This window comes from Leiobunum rupestre, chromosome 8 (assembly GCF_980474605.1).
Source record: "Leiobunum rupestre chromosome 8, qqLeiRupe1.1.hap1, whole genome shotgun sequence".
Classification (NCBI taxonomy): Eukaryota; Metazoa; Arthropoda; class Arachnida; order Opiliones; family Sclerosomatidae; genus Leiobunum; species Leiobunum rupestre.
Window position 1 is genome coordinate 61,383,357 of NC_143391.1, and position 26,825 is coordinate 61,410,181.

Genomic DNA, 26,825 nt, shown 5'->3' on the forward strand with positions numbered 1-26,825 from the left:
TTTGGCATAATTTCAATAATTTATTAATTTGCAAACCAAATATGCATATTATTTGACACTATTTGAAAACCAAATAGTCAAATTATTGGACACTATTTGAAAACCAAATTATTTGATATTTGAATACTATGACATATTTGATCAAATATTTTTGACCAAATTATTTGACTTTTAAAATTTTTGATTTTATATTTGATTTGGTATCCGAAAAAAGGTATTTTCACACCCCTATTGTTTATTATTAATCAACGAAGGCTCGTAAAGATAAATACATATACTTACTTTGACCTTTCAGGCACTTCAGACTTTTCACCCAAGTACATGGGATCGTCAATATTACTATCATCACAGCTATATAGCGAGCGTAATATATCAAACCACATTTTTAAAGTAATATGTATAACTAATATTTACATTTTAGTTGCAGTATCCTCTGTATCAACTCCCCGAGAATCTTCCATGAACACGGAAAACGTAAAACTATCACCAAAGGATAGAATTGGTCCTTCAAAAGATTCACTGAAACCAGGACATTTTGTATAGGATGGCTAAATTATTTTCATAACAAATCTTACCATGTACCACTAGTCAATTCAGAACCCTCTGCAAGGAAACCACTACTATTACTAGAATTCCTAGCATCAGGCACCGTTGATTGTCCACTGTTTTTTAATAAAGTTCTATAAACTTTGTGCTGATGTCAGCGGTGTAGAAACAATTTTAGTTCAGGGGGAGGTAGCACATTTATTATTGTTAAATAAAACAATTTCATATGCAAACATGTTTTAGGGAACACATACCCCTCTATGTGCACCCGCAGGTTGGAGCAAATGGTGCAACTGCCCCACTTCGACTGTCTGTGCCCCATTGGTCTCCCTTAAATTAACGTTTTCCCTATGCAATTACGAGGTTTTATATTGCAATTTTTCCACTACCCTGGGCATTGGCCCCCTTTGAACGATGTCTGTGGTTACACATGCCCTCTATTTGAACTACGTTACTGGCTTTATTCTTGAAAAGTTATTAAATTTACCTTGAACTGGGTAGGGGAGGTATCTATACCACCAGTTATTCCTGCGTAGGTAACTGATGGTAATAGTGCTTTTACCCTCTCCTCAGTGGGCGGCATTTGTGGAGCGTCTGTGCCTGATCCACCTCCTGTTTTCTTTACGAAAACTGAAACCTTAGCAGCGGCTTTCCGGGCTTCACTTTTTAGGACGCTCCACTTATTTCGAACATCAGCGGAGCTTCTGTTGTTATCACCAACAGAATTAACCATTGCGGTTATACCTTCCCACTTTTTATGTTGGGCTAAGGTAAGAGACCCCCTTTATGAAGTCGAATGTCTTCATAAGCTTGGGTCTCCATGGCTGACATCAATGCCTCCTTTTCATCTTCAGTCCACCTGGAACTTTTACTTATTGCCATTGTATTTAAAAAATGGCCTATTTTAAGTGTTAAATATATGCTATTTTACATAAATAAAGAAACTTTTATGGAAATCAAATTTATTTGATAACTCGTGAAAAGCAAATTAACAAGTGACTTGTTTCTCAGAAATTGTGCATGAACACTATCCCTACAAATATTATTTGTTCCTATTTTAATTTTATTTATAAAATAATTAATAAATACATATTAATTCTAAGTAATAGTTAATTTCAAAGTAAATCAAAAAGACAATCAGCGCCACATCATTAATGTACAATTCAAAATTGGCGCATTTATTATACCAAAACAGTATTAGATGGTGACAACTTAAATAGAGTTAAAAATAAGTTCATGACAAAAATTCAACTAAACCGAACAGAGCTGAACTAGCTCCTTCAGCGTAGCCTAGATGGCGATAGAATTCATAGGGCTAAAAATAAGTCGAACCTAGGTAGCAAAACACGAGCTGTACTGAACAGAACTGATCTAGCTCTATTGGGCTCGCACTCGGCTCGTACAGATGGCAGAATAAACATCACTCTCGTGTGGCGTCATTGCATGACGTAACAAGAACCAATCAGAACAAAGGGGTCGCAAATGTACGGTCCCTCTTCACTGGTGACGTCGCGCCCAATGAAAACCGCAGAAGAAAGTAGAAAGAAAGAAGGCGTATCCCAACTTTCCTAGGAAAATCTGCAGAGTACGGCCGATTATTATTGGAATTTTTTTATTTTTACTTTTGGGCGATCTCTGAGGCCCGATTCAAATCTTGGTGTTGATACCATCTATCTCGAACATTTTTTTCCTTCTTTAATACATTTCATTTTCCACTAGTTAAAGAAACTAATCTTGTTTGGGGAATATTACCCTAGGAGTTGGGGGAAGAAATATATATTTATAGTTTTCAATAATCTTGAATAAAGTTGTTCTTCGTAATCTGAAAATAATAAAATGTTAATTTTACGGCATTATGCAGTAAATATAATCGTTGATAGTAGTAGTCATTATTTGTAAAAAGTAAGTAAAATATATATTTATTTAAATAATTAAGAATCAACTAACATTAAAATATAATATTCACAAGACAAGTAGGATTTCGGGAAATCGATATTGCTAAATTATTTATGAGCGTACCTTTAATTACTTTGGTCAAACAGTTGATCCTAGGAGGGTTACAGCTCCTAAAGGGAAACTACGAGCACACAGCTGCCCAAGTTACCCGGCACAGCTGACACCGGAGATCCCGGTGGAGCTCCAAAAGGCCGGTAGATGGGCCCGCCGTGCCCTCATACGGAGGCCCGCAACCCCACAGCAGGCTACTCAATCCGCCGAGGCGGCCAGGTTGCCCGGCCCCTCTCCATTAGCCTGGGCCGAAGCCCAGTATCCAACCCACACCTGACCGAAGTCGGAGGTTTGAGATAGGACCCTTTGGACGGAGCTTACATCTCCCAACGCGCCACCGCCCTTGTGGGTTAAAAAAGCTGAACCCCGACTCACCGGTGAAGCCGCCAGTTAGGGCACACTCCGACCCCTTGAGGGCCCAACTATATAGCAGCGGTAGTGTCGTGCCGATGTGTTCTCACTTTGCGCCATAACCCGGGACACCTTTTCCCTTTCCGATAAATCTTTATCGACCATCGCCGACTAAATAGTTTGGGTGGCAGTGGTTTTTTTACTCCTTCTGCTTCTTCGAATATACATTACATGTTTCAAAAAGATTTTAATTCGTTTCAGAAACATTTTGAATACTTACCTTGCAATCTCGTTGGACACATTAACGGGTTTCCCTCTGGTGTTAATGAAAAAATTCGTTGACATTTTTGATGTGGCATTAATTGACGAACTTTGAAATAGCTAAAAATTAAAAACCAAATTTAAATTTTTAGTATTATTATACTCAAACATTTTTAAATTTATATCCATTTTCCTACATTTTTATGACGTTTTAAAATATATTTCTCAATTATTAACTATTGAAAGCAAAGTTTTACCTCCACAATGGATATAATTTTAAAAGTATTTCAGTGCAGGGAAATTTGTTTTAAAGCATTCACCTATTTAAAAAAGCACAATTACCACAAACATGGTTTTTTTCAGAATTCCATTTCCCATTTTCAAGTTCCTTTATTGTCACGTTTTCGGTAATCCCGGGTCTTTGACCGTTGCACAACGCTGCATACGTTACAAGATATCACGCGTAGCTAGGGGTAGGTAGACGGACCAACCAAGCACCACCAATAAGACGTACCCTTTATAGTCCTTCATAACAAAGGGGCCGAAGGTCACCATCCACTATAAAAGGCCGGGTCTATCCAAAGTCAGTGCGACGTTTCTCGGTGTAGGCTGAAGAGAAGAGACATAAGCCGAATAGGCTGATACTTCTCTGATGGGACGACTGGACCGCCTGCTGCAAAAGCTCGCTCCAGACGTCTGGGTAATAGCGAGAGGACTAACGCTGAACAAGCGCAGCCTCTCGTGAAAATCCTCCTACGGCTGGGAATCTTACTCCCTCGGCTGGCCCTTCGTCGCTATTTTTGTATGTTTATAAATAAAGTATATTTTATAATGATTATCTTGTCGTCGTCTCATCCTACCGTAACAATATCTAAAATAATTGAAAATAATCTTTCATTTTAAAGTTTCATTCAATTTTTCTATTTTAAAATGGGTGAAAAGATATATGATAAAAGTGCTGTTACTTAATACATTTTTAAACAATATGTTTTTTATTTAAATATTGGGAGGTTTTGGAACGTGTTCCTTCGTCAGCCGTTACACATGGATGTAGCGGCTGACGAAGGACCACGTTCCGAAGATTGTATACCATTGGACCGAAATCCCATTCGTCCGAATGTACCATTCAACCGAATTGCAATCAACCGAAAACCGCGTTTTGCGCGGTTTTCTTTCAATATACCGTTAGTAATACATATTTATATATCGTAGGTTGCGTGTTGATAGTATATCTAATTTGGACTAAACTATGTCTTAAATATTTATTATTTCGTACCGACGTGTATTTTTAGACCTTTATCCCTTGAAATTTGATATTTTCCGGGTTTAATTTTGGAAAATAACCTTGATAAGACCCGACGTTAAATAGTTGCCTACCATATCTAACCCAACCTGAACTAACCTAACGCAACCTGAACTAACCTAACCCAACCTGAACTACCCTACCCGAAGTGAAAACGAACCAGATTTAAATTTCCCATTCAACTGAATCCCGCCATGTTAAGCTATAAACGAAAATACTTTTCGGTTCAATGGGATTTGGTCAAACGGGATTCGGTTCAATAGTATACAACCCGTTCCGAAAGCTCCCAATATTTAAATAAAAAATTAGTATTGAAATAACATTTAAATAATTAAAAGTATAGAAAACCAATTATATTATTAAAAATATTACCTCGTCAACTTAACAAAAGTAAGCTTTTGTATTCTTTAAATTATCCCTCTACGTAAATTAACATTTGGTCTTTGAGGTTTGGTGCCAAAAAGAAGTCCACCCTCGTCAACGATGTTTTTCTGGCGTTTCTCCGCCAAAGCCATGGAAATACCTTTGGTGTTCCAATTCTTCAGCGTTGAGACGCAATCAGCGAGATGACAATCGTTAAGGTAGAGTTTTCATCTTAAAAATAAAATAAAATTATAAATTAAAACAAAACCCAAAATTAGAAAGACTGATACATTGAAAGTTTCAAATTTTGATTTAAAAAATATTTAAAAAAATATTTACACTCAGTCCTTAACGAAGTGCCTGTTTTAGAGTAGTTGATGAATCGTCTTACTCCGTCCCAAATGATTTTGATTCCATCTTTAGACATATGTAAATAAACTCAATTGGTAAACTATTTCAAAAATATTCGTCTGAAAAACTAAATTTTTACTAACTTCACATTTTTTGTTTGTTTACCAATTCTCGGTAGAGTTCTATATTAGTTAATAAATTGAACGTTGACTCTTCACCGTTTTTTGGTTTGCCAAATATTTAAATAGTTGGACAAGATGCCTTACCATATTTTTCCGGGATCCTTAATAGCAAGAAATGTTAATTCAACTGTTAGGTTTAGTAGAAAATAGTTTAAACTTACTTTCGCTCATGTTAATCCCGTCGTTTAACATGAAACTGTCAAACTCCTTCAAAACTGGATGATTATCCTGAAACCTCTCGTATCGCCCTTCTTGTTGCAGCTTTCCCTTACACCCTGTATTCCACCTAATAGCTTTGATGGCTTTCATTTTATCAACGGATAGTTCATCTATATATGAAAGATGTTTTAATCCTTTGTATATTTATATTATCAATTGAAATTTATAAATATTTATTTTCGTCTTACCAGTGGCATCTGAAATCCGTTCGTTTGTTATATCATTGTGCGATTCCTTGTCTATGAAGCAATAATATTAAAACGGAATAATTTGTTTATTAAATCATACCACTAAATTAAATTAAATTTATCTTATGCTTTCAATATAAAAATGATAAAAATATTACCACTAAAATAAATATGTTTATTTCTTTTAGAAACTGATTTTTTCAGTTGAAAATCTTCGTCTGACGAAGCTTCAGCGAACTCGGTCAAACTAGTCTTTCGATGAATTGACACTGGCATTTCGTCATCCGACGATCCAAGATTGACCTTCTTGGTATGGGAACTATTTCTTCGTCCAAAGAATCGGTTTAATCTATCGCTCTTTTCCCACCAACTAAAAATGTCAGTTCACGCCCAAAAATCGAAGAAGCTGCTTTAAATCTAAAATAAAAAATAATTTATAATAATTTAAATAAGTTTTGAGTGTGGTACAGTTACTATATGCGTTCGTATTAAGTGAGGAATAAAAGAACGTCGTTATATTTGCATATATAAAACTTTTTTATTTAATAGTAAAAACAATTAAATACGGTCTGACCGGTATCGTCGGAGACCAAATCTTCCGATTTAGATACAACCTATATACAGGGTGTCCACTAAAAAATGAACCAGGGCGAATATCTCAAAATATGTTTTAGGTATGATTAGGAAATTTTCAAGTCGTATACATGATATAGGGGGAAACCTACTGCGAAAATGTCGAGGACCTTGAACCATGTCTTCAAGGTCATCCAAAAACTAACCCGAGAACCATAAGGGTTAGAAATTTGGTGCCAATTTGACACGTGTTCCACGTGACTTTTTAAGTACAAATAGCTTTGACCTGATGGGATTTGACCAAAAGGAAGCCGATAAATGCTAGATGAAAAACTAGAAGGTCGTTAAGTTGATAACTTGTCGAAAGCGAGGTTCGGGAGCTGATAACTCTAAACTGTTAGAAAAATTACCTCTGCTAAGCGCGCATTTCTCCCATTTTCATAAAATAACCGAACCATTTCGCCCTTTTCTCGAATAGTTAACATAACTTTATTATTTCTAAAGAAACAACTAACTTTGTACTTACAAAAATAATTTTCGAATGAATATTAGGCTTAGCGTAAAATAAAATGATATTTGAAAATATTTTTAAATGTTGTATTCATGACGACCACCATAATGAGTTTGTCTAGCAAATTTCGATGTAACATGAATTGGTTTCGAGGTTTGTGCGTTTTCTTTCAATTTTCATTTTAACGACCTTTGTGATTTTGAAAAATAGTTCCTCGACTTCCTATTGATCAAATTCGATCGAATCGAAACTAATTAGACCTACAATGTGACATGGAACACTTTTCTAATTGGAATCAACTTTCTAACACTTACGGTTCTCGCGTTAGTTTTTGGATGACCTTGAACACATGGTTCAAGGTCATTGAAATTTTTCAACTAAAGACCCTCAATCCTGATGAGGATGTGTAGCAAATCTCATTACTCTAACACGAGTATCTTTAGAGTAATCAGCTCCCGACCTCGCTTTCGACACGTTATCAACTTAACGAATTTCTTGTTTTTCATCTAGCATTTCTCAGCTTCCTATAGGTCAAAGCTATTTGTACTTAAAAAAAGTCACGTGTAACACGTGTCTAACACTTACGGTACTCGAGTTAGATTTTAGATGACCTTGAAGACATGGTTCAATGTCATCGACATTTTCGCAGTAAGTTTCCCCCTACATCTTGTATACGAATTGAAAATTTCAAAATCGTACCTAAAACATATTTTTAAATATTCGCCCTGGTTCATTTTTCAGTGGACACCCTGTATATAGCCCGACATTGCACTAGAAAAGTTTTTTTACAGTTGACCTTTATGGCTTTGAGATCTCGGGGTAAGTTTTTTTTATTTTTATTAAAGCGCCATCTGATTTTTTTGTGTTTTAGTGGATTTTTTACGTATTTAAAAGAAAGATTTATGGGGGGAATTTAGGTAGTTTACAGTTGAATAAGGGTTATATTAATTTTTAGGGACTAACATTTGTAATAATTACGTTATTTCTTCGAAAAATTTATACCAGATGGCGCTGCAGACATTCCCGGCTTTATCGTTAAGCGCGGTTTTTTTATTTAAGATTTTACAAATTTCGATAATTTCTCTAACATAAAGTTTATATTTATTTGATGGTTGTACTAATAATTCAATGTCTTCCCAATAAATATCATGTTTGGTCAAAAAGGCATGTTTTGCGAACAATCTGCCATTGCCAAACATGCCTTTTTGACCAAAAAAATAAAATTAAAATTAAAAACTTACCCCTGAGATCTCATGGCCATAATGGTCAACTGTAAAAAACTTTTCTAGTGCAATGTCGGGCTATATTTATAGGTTGAAACTAAAATACTATTAAATAAAAAAGTTTTATATATGCAAATATAACGACGTTCTTTTATTCTTCACTTAATAATTTAAATGGGAAAAAACCCATTGATCGTTAAAATATACCGCAAAATTTTATTTCATCCTTTTCGATAGCTTGCTTTCCAAGAAGACTCCAGTTTACTCGTGGTAATTTTGGTATCAGGTGCAGTTGTGGACTGTAGTTGGTGGTGTTTTCGAGCTTCTTTATTAATTTCCTCGTCTCCAAAATCAGCATGTTTCCTTCGCAAATAATGCATGAGTCTTCCATTGCCACCTACATGGCATATTGGACATGCCACTCTTGCCCGATTAAACTCCCTTTACCGAACCTTAGCTAAGATTAACTTAATTAATATAATATAAAATATATTAAAATATTTGGTTTAATTATAACAATACAGTATAAACTAAACGTACGCGTTTATTATGTCTCGTTCAACTGTCCTATTTATAAATTCCTAACGACTAGCAAGATGCTTATAACGTAAGAACTTAAAATAAGAAATTTAACAAATTATGTTTTGTTAAAAACTAGAAAACTATTAACTCCTAACAATTAAGAATAAGGATAATAACATTAAAAAAACCGAGAGCGCTTTAAAGAAAACCAGGAACGAAAGAGGTAAAACCAAGAATGAAAGATTGCGGAGATAAATTTTCCACATGGTGCGCTATCTTTCTTTACAATTGTAGGAAACCAAGAGGGGAGAAACATAGGGGACTAGGTTAAACAGAAGCGATATTAAATTTCTAGGTCCGACCGAATATTATTAAATACGGGACCGGATATAAGCCTCGGGGCATTGGAGAAAAAACAGTCTTGACCGCAATTTGTGGGGAAAGGTAAATGACGTTATTTGTGGATTTCTCTTTGGAAATTAACATGGGGAATTAATTAATTCTAAGGTAATTCTATAAAATATTTGAAATCTATATTTAAGTTTTCAAAACTTTTAAAATGGTCATAATACATACAAGAAGTACACTCTGTTAAATAAGTCTTCGGCCGTTGGGATTTTGGCACTTATCTGCGATTATCTAAAAAACTATGAATGATAGCAAGTTGAAACCCATTTTATTTTTATTATTTTACTAATATCTTTCATACCTATGTCGTGATTCACGTGTAGCATTTCCTCATCCACCAGAAACGCAAAATATCGTTTTTGACAACTTTTTTAATAATGATGTTACGCCCCTGAAACCTGCATTTTTGGATTCAGAAGCGTCGATTCATATGAAGATAGTGCCATGGTTATCCGGCTACGTCAAACGGCTGCTAAGATATGGCCTATCGACCATTTGGGTCTTATTCGGAAAATTCTAAAATGCTCGAGGCGACCGAGAAATAATATCTTAATGTTGAGGAAAAAACAACTTTGGTTGTTTCATTGCGGGTAACGCAATAAGCATTTATATATTGATTTAACGAGTTGTTGGAACGCTGTAGTTATAAGCCGGATTAATAATATTGATTAATTAGGCATTTTAGAATTTTCCGAATGAGACCCGAAAGTTTGATAGGCCATATCTTAGCAGCCGTTCGACGTAGCCGGATTACAATGGCACTTTCTAAATATGAATCGACCCTTGTGAATCCAAAAATGCAGGTTTCAGGGGCGTAACATCATTATTAAAAAAGTTGTCAAAAACGATATTTTGCGTTTCCGGCGGATGTGGAAATGCTACACGTGAATCAAGACATAGGTATGAAAGATATTAGTAAAATAATAAAAATAAAATTGGTTTCAACTTGCTATCATTCATAGTTTTTTAGATAATCGCAAATAAGTGCCAAAATCCCAACGGCCGAAGACTTATTTAACAGAGTGTACAATTATGTCTAATTAATTTAAAAATGAAATTAGTAAGTTAAGTCACTTGAAAAATGAAATAAATAGAACCCTTGAATGGCCTACGTAAACAAGTCGACATGAAAACTCTTTTAAAGTAATAAAATTTAATTTATTTTTACTCGTTAAAAGCAATTTTAAGATTTCCAATTAGGTTTTTATTCTGTCTTAATACTAAATTGGATAGTGTGACGGTTTTTTTAAATTTTAAGGAAAATATTGAGTTTTTGGAGTGGGTCACATCCGGTTCTACCACATTTTCCCAGTAAAGATTTAATTGTACAAATTATTTACATAACCTGGTATTGTTTATTTTACTCTTCTCATCAAAATATTTTCAAGATGAAAAAACTTTTTTAACGCTATTTAGTTCCCTTACAAATATTGCATAACATATGACCTACGATTGATTTTTGAAAAACGTTTGAAATATTCAAGAAAATTGGTTTTTTGAAGTAGTTCGAAAAGGTTATATAAATAACTAATTTTTTTTAAATGAAAAATGCAGTTTTAAGAATTGAGTAACATATGGCACAAAGTTCATTTTGGAATAAAACAGTGAAAAATTAATTCTTTATAATTCGGAGCTCTTACTTCATAAGGAGGCGGGCGGAACTAGCTCTCATAAGAAGCTTACTAATCGGTTGCAAATTGAATGTTCAATTTGTGACATTAACGCCAAGGGACGTTTGCCACAACATCTCAAGAGAAATCACCCGGATTTAATTGAATAAGAAAGCTAGATCAAAGTCTTACGTTAAGCCAACCAGTTTTTCAATTTTGAGGATAACCACCCAAAAGTTATTGTAAATTTTGCTTGACCAGAACATAAAAATGGTCAGATAAAATTTTCTTGTAAATTTTCTATAGTCTTCTAATAGAGCATGGTGAATGATTTTATATTATTTTTCTATTAGATGTTAAGGATCTACTTCGAAATTTGAATGATAAGGTTGAAGGTGAAATCAAGATGGAATCTGCATTGCAATAGAGCCATAAAAGGAAATCATTGATTGATTACTTAGATGAGGGGACCTCGGACGAAAACTGTCCTCCACCAACGAGACCAAGTGCTTGGGAAATAATTAGATTCGAATGGAGTGGTAAATAGTTTAAATTTGCTAATTTGTAAAATTTCTAACAAATATTTATTAGATTCTGAATCGGATGAAGAACAATGCTTGGATGAGCCAAGTACATCCAAAGAAAATTCATGTGTTTGGGAAAAGGGCGTGAAAGCCACGCTTAATAAAGAAGGGGTGTTCGAAAGGTTTTAAGATGACTACCCCGTTCTCCAAGATTTCATTCGATATTTGGAGAAAGATGAAAACAATTGTAGCATAAGTATGTTAATTTTATTAAAGTTTGCATATTTTTAAATAGTTGTTTAGTTAGTATTTTTTACAGAATCATGCTAAAATCACCCTCGACACATTTCATTATGCATGCGGTTCACCGACGCAAGCTGGTTCCCTACCCTTAAGCTTTCCTCTTGGCTTCTTACCACGTCACTTTACCTATCGGTTCCGTATACCCTGCAACTGATTCCCTACCCCTCCCGGTCTCCTTGTCTCTAAGCCCCCCAACTAATTTCTTTAAACGCTTATTATAAATATAAGGCCAGTCTTAGTTTAGTTATTTATTAAATATAATAAATATTATAACTTTTTTGGCACAAATGATAATAACAAGACAAAATTACTTATTGAAATTTAAAATAACAATTGAACTATATTTGTAAAAGGAAAAATAATTTAAATCAAATAAAAATCCTTAAACGTTATAAGATTATTAATTAATAATTGAACAACATGAAAAATTAAATTAAAAATACCTTTATCACAGCAGTTGAATGATTGAATGAAGGGGTAGTAGTTGAGATCTATGAAGGCGCAGATATTGAAAATGGTTTAGGTTTAAAGAGTTTGGTTTTAGAAATTTCAAAAGTGAATTATATTTCTAAAATAATTTTCATCGGTTTTCCTCACCTTTTATATATTTTAAAACCCTTCCCTAAACTGTCTAGAAACTATCTAGATAATAGGTACAGTTTAGATATAAAAACGATTCCTATGTAATTTGAGTAGCGACACGAAATTGAACAGAACATTTCAAAGAAGAGCAGGCATAGACCAAATATCCACAAAGCTAACTCAAGACGTAAAATCGACCGATACGTAGATTCAGAAAGCCGTTAGCTTCGAATTTGCGTGAAGTTTGCGTGAAGTGAGTCCAACTTCCCCCCTCAGGCCCGTAATTAGAGAGTGCGGGGCCCGTTCTCTCAATGCAATTGAAAGTCAAAAGAGGGGCGCACTTATAAGTGCCGCTAAGTACGGGGGGAACCAAAACCCCCCGCTTAGTGCGGGATACCAATAAGTTTCTCTAACTGTGGGATCGCAAAACATGTCGCTAAGTGCGGGCAAGTGGCGAATCAAGGGGGGTTCCGGGGCCAGACTTGGGCCACCCCATGGACGGATTTATGCTGGCCCCCAATAAGTGCCGCTGAGTGCGGTGCTCTAGGCGGTCACCTTTGTCGCCATGCCCTAGCGCCGACCTTACTTCCCCGGCGTCATATCGTCGACTTCTTCGTCGTCTTCCTTTATGATAGGAAAGAAGCTGAAAGATGGAGAAACACTGAACTCAGCGGTAGTCACCATACTTTCCGTATTAATAGTACCGACACATTTATACGAAATACTAATTAAATTACATTCATCACGGCAAACGACGATGTCCATCATGTTAAGAGTAGCTGTTTCTTTTAAAATCTGAGAAGCTCTTAACGCCCGGGAGGTAGACATTCCCCACGAAGAGATACCTGAAATAAACCCAGATAATGCTTATTTAAACAAAATAACGTTCGTTTTTACTCTCTGTACCTGGTATATCTTTTTATAGATGTATTAAAATATAACTACCAAAACAAGAAAGTTACAGATAAGGAACGTGGCAGATATAGCCCCTCAAAAAAAGAAAGATACCAAATGGCAATAATTTAGATTTATAAGATACATTCTTTGCAAACAGATACGGAGAAAAAGGTATATGTAAGAGTTTTTTATTTATCTGTGTTCGCCTGAAAAAAGTTAGTATCTTTTGCCACAATTGTATCTTGTACCTAAAAACATAGCTAGATCCGTATCTAGATATCGCTGAACACTGGATACTGCACTAACAAATAATTCCTAAAGGCCTCAGTATCATACTTCTTGGCTTTCTCCTCATAAACAGTATTCAGTAAATTAGGGGTTTCACAACAGGTGCCCACAACAGTTCTATTAAGGTTTAACCACCTGAGGACAGCCCTGCCCTGTCTTTATTCTTATAATCGGCTCTCGGATCTTAATCCATTCAGGGTCAGTAATAGATTTAACCAAGAAACCGAATATACGGTCGTGGCGACTGCATCTACTCGTATGCGTTAAGAGACAACCTTGACTTATGTGGGATAAGGATTCAACTTCATGCACCCAATCCTACACATACGTTTACCATTCATATTAGCAGGGCCCCACGACAAGGCAAAATATTGGTACGCAGTTTCAAGTACTGTACAAACTTATTGTCAGGGGCGTATTAACCATTAGGCAAAGTAGGCACGTGCCTAGGGCGGCATTTGTCTAGGGGTGCCAAAACTCTGATAAAGTCCCATGGTCCATGTACTTGGCTTGCCATTACTCAAAACAACGCCGAAAAGGTTTGGGGAAACTAAAATATATTTATTTATTTATTAAAAACCGATACGCCCCTCCTTAGCCGAACAATGCCAAGGGGCGCCAAATTTTTCGGTGCCTAAAGGCGCCGAAAGGGTTAATCCGCCCCTGCGGGACACTCTATTGCTCAACCAGAAGTTATTAATTGCAGGATCTCCCTGCTGCATCTCATTTCCGTAAACAGTGTGATAAAACTCATTGGCATGACTCCACCTAACCTCGACAACCCTTGGAGGAATACCATTTTACAAAGAGGAGGCATGGTTGAATAACTTGAATGAACTATCGGAGCTAGCTATTTCTCTAACAACTGCAGATTTATTGGTTTTTAAAACCGCCAATCTATTCATAAAGTTTAGGGGCATGCGCACCGAAAAAGAGAGAATACCCAAACCACCATCCCTAACTGCTGCATAAAAAAACGAGTTCGGGGTATAATGAAGAAGCTGTAGGAGTAACTTACAAAAGTAATGCACTTTCGCATCAAAAACCTAAATCGTTCCTTTAGAAAAATGACCCAAGGTAAGAATGTGGACATAGCGAGGAAGAAGAAAGAGGCGACAAGCTTCTAATGGGTCTTCAAATGCGACAACCTCAAAAACGTCAAGGTCTGGAACCTGACCCTCGAGCTTTCCATTTTAGTAAAATTAACACCCAAGTACATGAAAAGGTGCTTACTCTTCAAAGCCGGGATATCATCGCTGTTTAAAGAGAATACCGGGTGCTCCAAGTGGACAATTTTCCCGGTTTACCATTCTTTCTATAAATTTATGACGTACACTTCAAAACATTTATGCAGAGACCACGATCCTAAAAAAAAACTCGAAGCTTTTGCCAAAGTTTTCTTCATTCCATACTCCGTAGAGCTAAGAAATATCATATCATCCGTATAGGCAATAGAAGAAATACTCAAATACATGATCTTTAAGCCCAATTGGCCACGAATCGAGTCCAAAAGCACATCCATAACTGCATTGAATATGAAGGAAGATAAAGTCACCCTGTTTCACCCCGCATTGAACCTTTATTATATTGGTATTAATATCTCCACAAGTTATGCTCGTAGTCGCACCCAAGTAGGTATTTGCAATATATAAAATAAGGCTTTCCTCGATACCTAAACGGCGGAGACTACGATTTATGGAATGGAGCGAAACCGAGTCGAAAGCCTAAGCAAGGTCGATTGAGACTACTGAAAGTGTTTTCCTCATCTTACATTGTTGCAAAGCAAAATCCAGGACCAGAGTGTTGGCCATTACCCCATCAACGGGCAGAAAAGCTTTTTGACTAGAATTAAGATCAAACGCTTTCGAAATCCTGACTCGATATTCTCTTCAGGCTTTTAAGGTCTATACCATCGGGACCGGGAGACGACGCTGCCTGACGTCGAACCCCATCATCAACTGCGACCAGGGTCAAAGGAAGGTACGTATCAGTCAACTAACGACTTAGTTCTTCTATCTTCCTGACTTGGAACGTCCGCTTGACCAGTAGGAGAGGGATCTAGAACTTTCTTGGCAGCAGCTCTCCGATTTTTAGAGTATAGGCGCTGAAAATAAGCGTACTTCCTACGCCGTATATATGAAGGTAATAGCTGTAAGTGATCATGCTTCTTGATTCTGGGACGCAATGGTTTAGCATTAGTGGTTTTAACAATAAAGCTGCCAATCGAATCCAAGATATGACCGGACCTTCCGGCTAAAATGACAAGACCTACAAGCTCAGGGTTTGATTTCAAATCATCAGCATAATTCTTAAAACATGTTACAAAAAGATCCTCTTCGTCCTCACAAAGTTCATCCATTTCTGGAGTAGACATTTTTAAGAGAAGGTCATTTCTTAATTCCGGAGAAGGAACAATGTCATCCCTTACCGAATCCAAATTTTAAGTGGCCAAAAATCAACATCCCCCTAAGCCAGGGACCGATAAATTAAAATACATAGGGAATACCGAAAATTTGAGAGACAAGTTGAAAATCGGCCCATAGGTAGTTATTGATGTTAGAAAAATTAAACTTAAAGTCCTGAAATCTAGGATGCTTGCGTCGTCGCCTTCTTCCAAGATGGCCGCCGTATACTATAAACTTAAAAAAAAACTATATCTCTGTAACGGAAACCGATAAAATAAAATTACAAACGGCCAATATATTCTTATAAAAACTCGGTCAAGAAAAAATAACACGCGCGCCTATTTCCGCCATTTTGCAAGATGGCCGCCGACTCATATGCCTATAAAAGTATCTCTTCAACGGGAGCATCCACCGTCACATTGTTGAAACTTAACATTTTAACAGTATTGATGACTTCTATCTATTACTCGTTAGATCTTATCTGTTTAAGTCCAGAATAGGTACGTTCCAAAACGATATCGGCTTATAAAAATCGAAGCGAAACATGCAAACTGTGGCTTTAATATCACGAACAAGTGACACTGATGAGAATGTTTATTCGAGCTGAAAGAACAGGTGATTGGGAGCTTCACATTCATTCCGTTCGTCAAATGCTCCCTTTTCTTCATGCAGCCGCGCACTTACCGTATGCTGAATCTGCACAAATATACCTCCAGCAGATGTCAAAGACGGTTTCTTCACTATTCGATGCTCGGATCGATTTTGGACAGATATGAACATAGAACAGGTTTTAATGAGGCATATGTAAGTCAGAGGCGGTCTTATTCACCGAAGAGGCTTAAATGAAAATACACTGGCAACGTGGATACAGGCGACGCCAGCTTGTATTGAAATATCTGAAGCGGTGGAGCAGTTAAGTGATGTGCAAAATAACACCTCTGAACAGCACGTGTAACTTCGGGACAGTAGACAGTGACGGGATAAAGATGAAACTACTAAGTTTGTAACTTTGCTTAAAAATTACAATCCCTTCAAACGACACTCCAAAGATTTAGTATCTCTATTTAGTTTAATGGTAGCTGACAAATCTGTAAACTGTCAGCGAGCTAAAGAAATCGGAATGCTTTGAATGACGCCTATGGTTGGCGTTAACTTTGTGGATCTGAAATTAAAGTGCTGTAACAAAGTAAAAACAGTAGGGTAATCCTGTCGGTCCCAGGAATAATATACAGTAATAGACCTGCGAGCGAGGTGGAGGCTGTGTGGAGCGGGGTGGAGCGGGTTGTAGACTGTATGGAGTGTGATGAAACGTTTGAGGGTTGCAAATAAGTGAAAGGGTGGAGAAATGTCATAATGTTTTGGAGAACCACTTAATAAAGTATAAATAGTTGGATATCCAGAGTGAATATCCATTCGAACCTCAAAAAAATATTTACCGCTGCAGATCATAATGGAAAAAACAGGAGCTGTGTAAGTATCCCTTTTAACAATTTAAGGGTCGTAAGATTTAAAATTTACAGGTGTTTTCTATTAGGGAGAGAAAATCTATTGTTGTCGACTTCGAGTTTCTCGACGGTCAGATAACGTTAGAGACCCCGCCAGAATAGTGAAGGAACTTGCAGAATGCACGTCTGAATCATCACCACGGGTGGCGTCTTGGTTGTTGCTACCACCGTACCTTTTGTCCGAATTTCCATGGCATATTCAACGTCAGAACACCTGGGTGGAAAAGAATATTCACGGACTAGCTTGGGACTATGGTTTCACCCCTTACAACAAGTTGGAGGAGTGTATAGATATGGCTGTTCAAGGTTACGACCGTGTCTTTTGTAAAGGGGAAGAGAAGTGTTTATTTTTGTGTAGTATAATCCACCGCGAAGTTATAGACTTAAACGGGGTTAGATGTCCAAAAGTGGCGGAATTGGATGAAGACGGACCCATGTTTTCTTGCCAAATTAAACACAATTCTAATTTTTTAAATAAGAAATACTCCTGCGATTTGGAAAAAAGTAATTTGTTTGCAGAGTGGATATATAATAATAAGAATTATGTAACTACCCAATTATTGGATGAATAAAATTTGAAATTAGTTAATATTTGTTTTATTTTTATTTTTCAAACACGAAATGAAACGTCAAATTTTTTTCAATTTATCCCAAAATTGTTGATATGATGTCCTTTGCCAACGCCCGGTCAACCTTGGGCATCAATTCAATAGCCTCATTTGGCAGTTCATCTTGTTGCATAACCCGATACTCTCGTCTTTTATAAAAAATGATGAGATTAATATATTGGTATAATAATATATATATATATAGGTTCTTACACAAACCCGTCGGCGTTTGGGCTTGGATGCCATTCGGGAGATGTATACACCTGTGCGTCATTCCGCGTGAGACTTAAATAAAGAACAGATAAAATGTAAAAAAATTGAATGATAATCATATATATATATATTATATACTTACGCCGGATAGGTGTTTATGGTAACAATATCTTCCAATGTCATCATTAACAGTTCCGTGTAATCGCCAGGTTCCTCTACGTGTGGGTACATCAATTCCCTTATGTAATTGATGATTCTAAAATATAGAGCAAAATAATTTTTCTATAATTTTCTAACCTTTTTTTAAGTGAATATAGTTATTCAAAATAATTTACATTAGACCGTCGATATTAAAAAATTGAGGTATGAAAACCTCACATCTCTGGAATGGTGTTGGCTATCCCAGTCAATCTTTCCCTAATTAGAAATAATAAAAGTAAATATCAAAATTCAACTCACCTTAAAACTTTCATTAAATTAATTTTTAAAAAGCCAAAGAAATACTTAGTTCTTCCGCTTAGTCCTCGACGATTTCATTCTCTTCCACGGGTATTTCATAATCAAAATCATGAATTGCATCATCAATTTCGATAAATTCATCGTCATCGGAATACTGTAATCTTAATTCCTCAAACATCTCCAAAGGGGCATGTCCAAAAACCATTTTTTTTTCTTGTAGAGGGAGATAAACCTTACGAGTATGAAGTTGAAATAAATAAGGTATTCCTACTTTCAAGTCGTGGTTTTTATATCGTGGGTCTTAGGGGTCAATGGGTATTTCCGTAGTAGTAAGTAGTAAGAAAATCCCTAAAGGACATCATAACGTCTCTCGTCCTAAGGATGTAAAATATTAATTTAGGGCAAAAAGCACTATAAGGTAGTCACTTACTCTAGGAAAACCCAAAAAAATCAGGTGTATCATTTAGCGTCATTTTGTTATCGAGTGGTCCTTTACAATTGGAAGAAGAGTTGGAAGAAACGTAAAGTGCAGATTACCTCTTTTACATGTCAATCAAAACGCACGTGTTCCTTAGTAGGGGTCGTAGAGGTGAAATATAGTAACTAAATTTCAAAATCGTCATTCTTTAAAATATTGCGTTATTTTCTTGAACTTTCCATTTAGATGTCATCTTTACCCAATAGATGAAAATAACCACAAACACATGAACTGAATTACATCATTACTTTAAGCTTACAACCAATGAGGGCTTGGGATGATTTTTAATTACGTCATGTAGGCCTACGGTTGGTATAAAGGCTAGATACAGTCCGTTAAAGTCATATTCCACCTAAAGATGTTTTCTTGTGATGTATGTTCAGCGGTTTTCACCGAAAAGCGGAACCTCGACCGTCATGTGTTTTCTAAACATAGTAATATAACCTTTAATTGTACTAAATGCGATAGAAACTTTTCTCGGAAAGACGCGCTAATACGCCATCAACGAAAACTTCACCGAGGTCTACCGTCCCAAACCCAACCCGAGGTCCCCGTACGGCCGACCGAACCGCCTCGGCGGGAACCGTTGGAACGGACACCAGCTGATTGTCAACCGTCAAAATCTAGCGGTGTTACTGCTTCACCCGCAGCCGGGTCCATCTCATCGTGTTACACCACCGAATTCACCTGTAAAGAGGACTACATCACCAGTCCGCAACTATAACAAAAAAATCCGAATTGAAAATGGTATTTATTTATATAATTAAATGTATATATATTTAATTTTTTTTTAAATTATATAATAAAATAAATTTTTTATTATAAATAAATTAAATTAATTTGTATATATATATTTTTTTAGTTATATATATCTTTAAAAATATATATAATAATATATATGTATATATTTAAAAATATAAGTTCGGAATTCATCGACTACACCGGATGTTGATAATCATCTGCATGTAGAAGGGGGTAGTATTATAGACGGTGCGGTTATCGATGTTCAAAATGTAATACGTAATGGCGTGGTTCCAGATGAATTAGAATCTTTAGACTTCCTTGACGAACCCGTCGAGAATATGACGGTTTCTACACCACGTATAGAAATTACAGACATTGAATATGACCGTGCGGTGGACGCGCTTGGAAAGCTGTTTAATAAAAACCAATCTGAAAAATTAAACAAGCAAGTCACCGACGGTAATACTGTGGATAATACAGTTGCGGAACCAAGGTTATTGAACGCACCCCCACAAGACTCTACCCTGACGAATAACCAGCATGAACAGGAAGTCTCTGAGCTGGCGGAATTGGTTCCTCCAACCTAATTCTCGGAACTGAGGGATAGTCAGTATGACCGCGAAGCTATGGAATTAGGAGAAATTATGTATAATTATCCGGAACTTGAGGATTCCCAAAATGATGAAGAAATAGGAGACTTTCTTACCAATTGGGAAGTTCAACAGCAAGACGCTAGTCTGCAACAACCTAACCAACCAGCTGACCCACTGATTGCCCCACCCAATGATCAACCTGGTGGGCAAGTTAATCAAATTGAAGAAATTAACGCGCTTGGAGATGCAATTTTTTCGGCTCGGATAACGGCACCAGATGGCGTTACTGACCCTGTACTTTTCGTAAATGAACACCGTGAAACCGAGGTGGGTTATCTAAAAAACCAACTAATCGCTAAGAAGGGTGTTAAATGGTATATGGTGGTGCGTGCACGATATACGCGTGAACTTGGTAACACCGGTACGGACGTTGAGGTATCACCGTATTTCAGGGGGTTTACCCACGCGACACTGTCACCTCTGGTAATCCCTCAACAAATAAACTCGAGTCGAGACAAAATCGCGGAAAGTATGAATAGCTACGAGGGGCTTGGAAGTGGTTGGGTATTGGACCGAATTTTATTTTTACAGATAAACATTATTCAGTATTTACCACTCGTAGGCGGAACTTATTTCCAACTACCACCCGTAATTGCTAATAAACGAGCTACGGTGAATATCAACCCAGAAGACCCAAGTGACGACAAATGTTTCATGTGTTCTGTGCTAGCCAAGCTTCACCCAGTGAAAATACACCCCAGTAACATACATCATTATAAAAAGTATGAGAATGAACTTGATTTGTGCGGGATATCATTTCCATTTCAACTAGACTCCTATAAACTAAAAAAAATCGAACATGTAAATAATCTCTCTATAAACATTTTCGCGTACGAAAAGGGATTTTTCCCTCGCTATGTCAGTGACAAAAGAGTACCGGAATCCAGAGAAATTGATCTTCTCTGGGTATCAAACGGACAAATTATACACTTCGTATTAATTCGAAGCATAAGTCGTATCTTCAGTGGTTTCACTAAACATAACCACAAGACATTTTATTGACGTCGATGTCTGAAAAGAAGCAACACTGATGATCTCCACACTCAACATGTGCGTGATTGTAATGTTCACGATCCGCAACGTGTGGTCATGCCACATAACGAACCGATTTTAAAATTCAAAAATTTCGGATGTAATCAAATGGTATTTTTTAATAATAATTGATAAATTTCAAAATAATGAATTTATTGATTTTATAGGTTCCATATACCATATTTGCGGATTTCGAATCGTTACAGACAAAGGTGGCAACTTGTTTACCGGACGCAACGTTATTTTCGACAACGACCCTATCTTTACACGTGACGTGTGGGTTTTCATACACAATTATTGGTGAGACAACACAAATGTGATTAATTAGATCTATATCTTAACCTCTCCCTCTTTATAGGAAATCTAGTAAAACACAAAACGTATAGAGGTAAAGATGGGGCGTTGAAATTTCTGAAAATGCTTTTAAATGAATCGGACACTATATCAGATAATTTGAAGAAAAATATTCCTATGCAACTAACGGTGGCCGAAGAAAATTCATATCAGTCAGCAAATAACTGTTACGTTTGCGATGAACCCTTCACGGAAAAGTCAGTAAAAACCCGAGACCACGGACACTATTCGGTAACCTACAGGGGGTGTGCGTGTCAGAGCTGTGATTTGAAGTTAAAAGCACGCAAATTTATTCCAGTTTTTCTGCATAATCTAAGCAGGTAACCTAAATGTGTATGAACTGGAAAACAATACGATATCATAAACAATTTATTCACGTAGATATGATGCTAATCTCATCATGCAACAAATCGCGAAGATCAAAAATAAAAACATATACTGCATCGCGACCAATAGTGAAACATGTATATCTTTCACCCTTGACAAGCTACGTTTTGTTGATTCAATACGATTTTTACCTGCTTCGTTGGAAACACTAGTTTCTAATCTAGCAAAAGGTGGTCCGCAAAACTTTTCCGCTTTGAATTCAGCGTTTAAACCGGAAGAGGTTAAATTACTTCCACGGAAGGGGGTCTACCCATATTCGTATATGGATTCGGAAGATCGATTTCGAGAGACTAAACTACCCCCCATTGAATGCTTTTACAATGATCTTACAGACGAACCATTAAACTAAGCGGAATACAGTCATGCCCAAAACGTATGGAACACTTTCAACGTGGATAATTAGCGTATATTTATTTTAACAATAATATACCATTAACAAGTCCTAACTGTTATATATTTTTCTGATACTCTCCTACTAGCCGATGTTTTCCAGAATTTCCGACAAATGTGTATGACTTATTATCGTCTAGATCCTGCCCACGCTTACACTGGTCCTGGTTTTGCATGGCAAGCGGCCCTTTTTATGTCCAAAGTTCACTTAGACCTTTTCTTTATGAAAACATGCACCTATTAATGGAAAAGGGTATCCGAGGTGGAGTTTCTATGATAAGTCATCGCTTTGCACACGCTAACAACAAATACATTGAAAAATGCAAACCTGATAGTTCTATTTGTTATCTTGCTAAGATTTTTTTAAAGTTTAATTTTAATGTTAATTTTAACGATAATTTTAATTAAAGTCATGAAGAACTTATATGGAACAGTCATGTGTGACCCTCTACCCATGAAATACTTCAAATGGGTTGAACCTACCCCTAACAGTGAACGGGAAGTTTTAAGTTGTCTAGACGAATCGTCAGAGGGATTTATCGTCGAAGTTGATCTTGAGTACCCGGAAATTTTACACGATGACCACAACTGTTATCCATTAGCTTCGGAAACTATGACGATCAAATCAGAAGCATTTCCAACCTTTTCCAAGGGTCAAATGTCATCTCTGCAAATTCCTATCAAAGAAAGCCTCCCAAAACTTGTCCCTTACCTTCTCAATAAAGAGCGATGCGTGCTGCACTGTAGAAACCTTAAATATTACATATCGAAGGGACTCAGAATAAAGAAGATTCACCGAATTTTAAAATGTGAACAGGGGGCGTGGTTAAAATCATACATAGATTTTAACACAGAAAGACGAAAAATGGCTGCCAACGACTTTGAAAAGGACCTATTCAAATAAATGATTAATGGAGTGTTCGGTATACAATTAAAATTAACATTAAAATTGAAATTAAAATTAACATTATTTTTTTTCTTAAGGTAAAACAATGGAAAACCTACGAACTCGGCAGGATTTCAAACTAGTTACTACGCCTGATAAGGCTGTGAAGAAAGCAAGTTCACCGGCGTTTGAAAAATTTATAATTTTTCAGAATGATCTGGTTGGTATTCACTCCATCAAGAAAAAACTCACTCTAAACCGTCCAATTTATACGGGCTTCGCCATAACTCTTAATGTATAAATTCCATTACGACATTATCAAACCGCAGTATGTTCTTAAATCAAGTATGATAATTAAAATTTAGTCTTATACTCTTGTCTCTATTTACAGACAGTCTCACGTATGAAATCAAAACACCGGATTTATACGAGGATTTTGCTCAACAGAAGCAAATGTATGATTTTTCTGGGTATCCTAAAGGTCATCCTCTGTTTGACGAATCTAATAAAAAGAGACTCGGAAAATTTAAAGATGAGATGGATGGTGTACCAATCGAAGAATTTTGTGGACTTCGTCCCAAAATGTATTCATTTATGTCAGCAAAAGGGGAGAAAAAAACGTGCAAAGGCGTCTGCAAGCGTGTTGTTCAAAAACGCGTCCGACACGCGGAGTACCGGGACTGTTTACTAAACACTAAACTAACGGTTGCCGAAATGAAAAGAATTGTCAGTAAAAAACATATTGTATCAACTATTCGTCAGAACAAATTGTGTCTTAATCCGTGCGACGACAAGCGTAATATTTTAAACGACGGTGTTACAACGTTAGCCCATGGACATTATAAGACAAAAAAAATAAAATATATTTATGACAAATTTATTGAGTATTTCTTATACATAAATTCTACAATCATATTATCATTAACGTTTATGTTTTTAGAAAATCTTTGCAATACATCAAAAAGTTTAATTCCTTTACACAAATTAAAAGCGAAATATACACAATGGCCATCACAAGTCTTAATAGAATTTCCTTGCAATTGAACAGAATTATACGTCACAGTTAGGCTGTTTCGCTCAACAAAATAGTTAAATTTAAACAAATCAGGGCTGTTCCCAAAACTCTCGAAGAATGTACAAATGAGTGATCTTGAGAGATATATCAAACACCAATGTTATCCTACTCCTTTGGAGGTATCAGTGTTCACGATGTAAAGTGAAGGATACGTTTTCACATTCTTGGGAAGTAGATCGGCAGGGAAGACTCCTCTGAACAAATATTTGGTATGCGGGTCATTCTTGAGTATGATTTCAAGTTGTTGCGAGTCCATTATGAACTTTGGTCGTAAAAAACTGCTGTTCTTCTCAATCTCGACCAAAGATTGATATTCGAAATAGTAAATCACGCTAACTGTTGACGGCAATGATTCTCCGAATATTAATTCGAGACGAACACTCCCGTTCTTTACCAGGTTGAAACAGTCAGTTGAACATCCGTTAAGATCGGGAGTTAAATCGAATACGAATAGTCAGTTTCCATTAGCGAATTCATCACGGTCGATTAAATTTCCTTCGTCAATATTCTTTTGACCAGTTTGAAGAAAGAGATTAGCGTATGATCGTATAAACAAATTATCATTGAAATTTGGATTAAATGGTTTTGCCGGAACACTACTACCATCAAGGTATAGGGCGAATTGAGTTAAAGAAAAATTTTTAAAGTTAAAATGTGACATTTTGTAGTCTCCCAAATACGCATTCTGGTCTACAAATCCGATCACCACCTTACTCGGTATTTGACCAGTATATAAGTTGTCTTTAACGCATATTTTGTTCCCCTGGGAAATTGAAAATGAATTACATTCCGTACGGGTGATGGGATATTTCATTGTTGCCAATTCCAAAGTTTTAGCGTGGGATAACATAATCTCTGGCGTCAATCTAACTTTTCTGACGAACATTGATGCGTGGGTGAAAATGACTTTGCATTTTTCACCGTCTGTGTGTAAACAAAACTCGTTTGAGCTTTTGATAAACTTGAAATTTAGGTCTAACAAGTTAGGAATCAGTCGATTTTGTTGACAAATATCGGCTCGTACAACTCCTATCATGTCAATAACACCTTCTTGGGCAAATTTTGCACGTTTCTTAAATCCGTCATTATTGGAAAATTCGTCAAATTTCCCAGCTTTGTCCTTATAGAATAAAGACGCGGTTAAGAAACTTTCCTTGGCTGGCCCACCATATGCCAAGAGCGCTTGAATCATGTTCTTGTAAGGGTACTGTTGAGGGCATGACGTTACTGATTTGTCACCCAAGGATACGTGAACTTCGCCAAAGAGACTATGTAAAAACAAATTTTCTGGACCAACTTTGTCCGCCGGAGTTGTTGTTTTAGATACAGTGTCATGAATATCGGATTTTGGTAAAGTTCCATCGGCTTTCACAATTTTCACTTGAACTTGGAGTAAAGTATTTTTCAAATCAATGTACGTCTCCGAGTTTCCAGCGATGCTAAAGATAATTGCTTGGTTTTTATTTATGTTGGATTATATTCAACCCATTGACTTCCTATTATGCCAGTTTGAGTATAAGGTACGTGAAATAAATCAAGTTCCGAGCTAATGCTGTTCTGCGAACTGGGGTGGGCTAGAGACATTGTTCAATGATGATTACGAGAATATATCAGACTGAAGCAGAGAACGTCTTTTCTTCTCCCTGGTTCGAACTGAACTGATGATAGGAAACGTTTTACGTTTCCTTTTACGTCCATTTCCACTAAGTTTACTCACTGCTTCGGCGGCTCTTCTTAAGGTTTCTTTCCCCGCCTCTTTCCCCCGAGATTTTAACGTGTCTTTAAAAGACACACCACTCGAGACGTTGGAAGCAATTTTTGCTCCGGTATTTAAAAATTTTCGATCGAGGAATGTGGCACCTTTTTTGAGTAAAGGCATGGCCGACCGAAATGCCGAGGCTTATATATTTCCAAGATCATATCCTCTTTGCACGGCTACTCCACGGTATACCGGAATTGATCCATGTCCAATTTGATTTAAGTAATAGTTATTATAATCGTTTACAGAAACGTGATCTAGATTACGTGGAGATATGTTTCTCCTTTGATTCGCCAGCCGCAAATGAATGGAAGAAAGATTTTGCATCTGATTTTATAGATAAGACCATGTTCTTCGGGGTTTCAAATGAAGAGTGACGTGAACTTTTCCTCTTTCGAAATGTACAGGATGACTCATTTCACTCATAATATTAATTTCAATGGTTTGAAAATTGTTATTCGCAATAGGCATATAATGAGGTCTACAAAACTCCTTCTCAACAGTGTCTCCGTCTTTTCCTTGAATACTTATAATACGTAATAAGGGAACATCTGAATCTCCAACCGACCGACTTTGTATGACATCGGAGTATATGAACAGAGAATGTAACCCAGCGTCCATATCACAGCTAAAAGGCGCCGTCATGGAAGTCACTACAGTTACGT

At 36.5% G+C, this 26,825-nt stretch overlaps 1 protein-coding gene across 1 annotated transcript; it reads right to left on the reverse strand.

Moving 5' to 3' along the window:
- Positions 1-24,855: 24,855 nt before the first annotated feature.
- On the reverse strand, positions 24,856-26,280 carry LOC149933832 (uncharacterized protein F54H12.2-like). Its single transcript, XM_090157454.1, has 2 exons — positions 26,003-26,280; positions 24,856-25,840 (listed from the first exon to the last, which is right to left on the reverse strand). Exons 1-2 carry the CDS (start codon positions 26,278-26,280, stop codon positions 24,856-24,858), a joined length of 1,263 nt encoding a protein of 420 aa, XP_090013580.1.
- Between the last annotated feature and the right edge of the window lie 545 nt (positions 26,281-26,825).

Coding starts and splice junctions, on each gene's coding strand:
- LOC149933832 (XM_090157454.1), bottom strand. CDS start 26,280: ATGCCTTTACTCAAAAAAGGTGCCACATTCCTCGATCGAAAATTTTTA. Junction 25,841..26,002: donor CTTCAGTCTGATATATTCTC/GTAATCATCATT, acceptor AATTATCTTTAG/CATCGCTGGAAACTCGGAGA.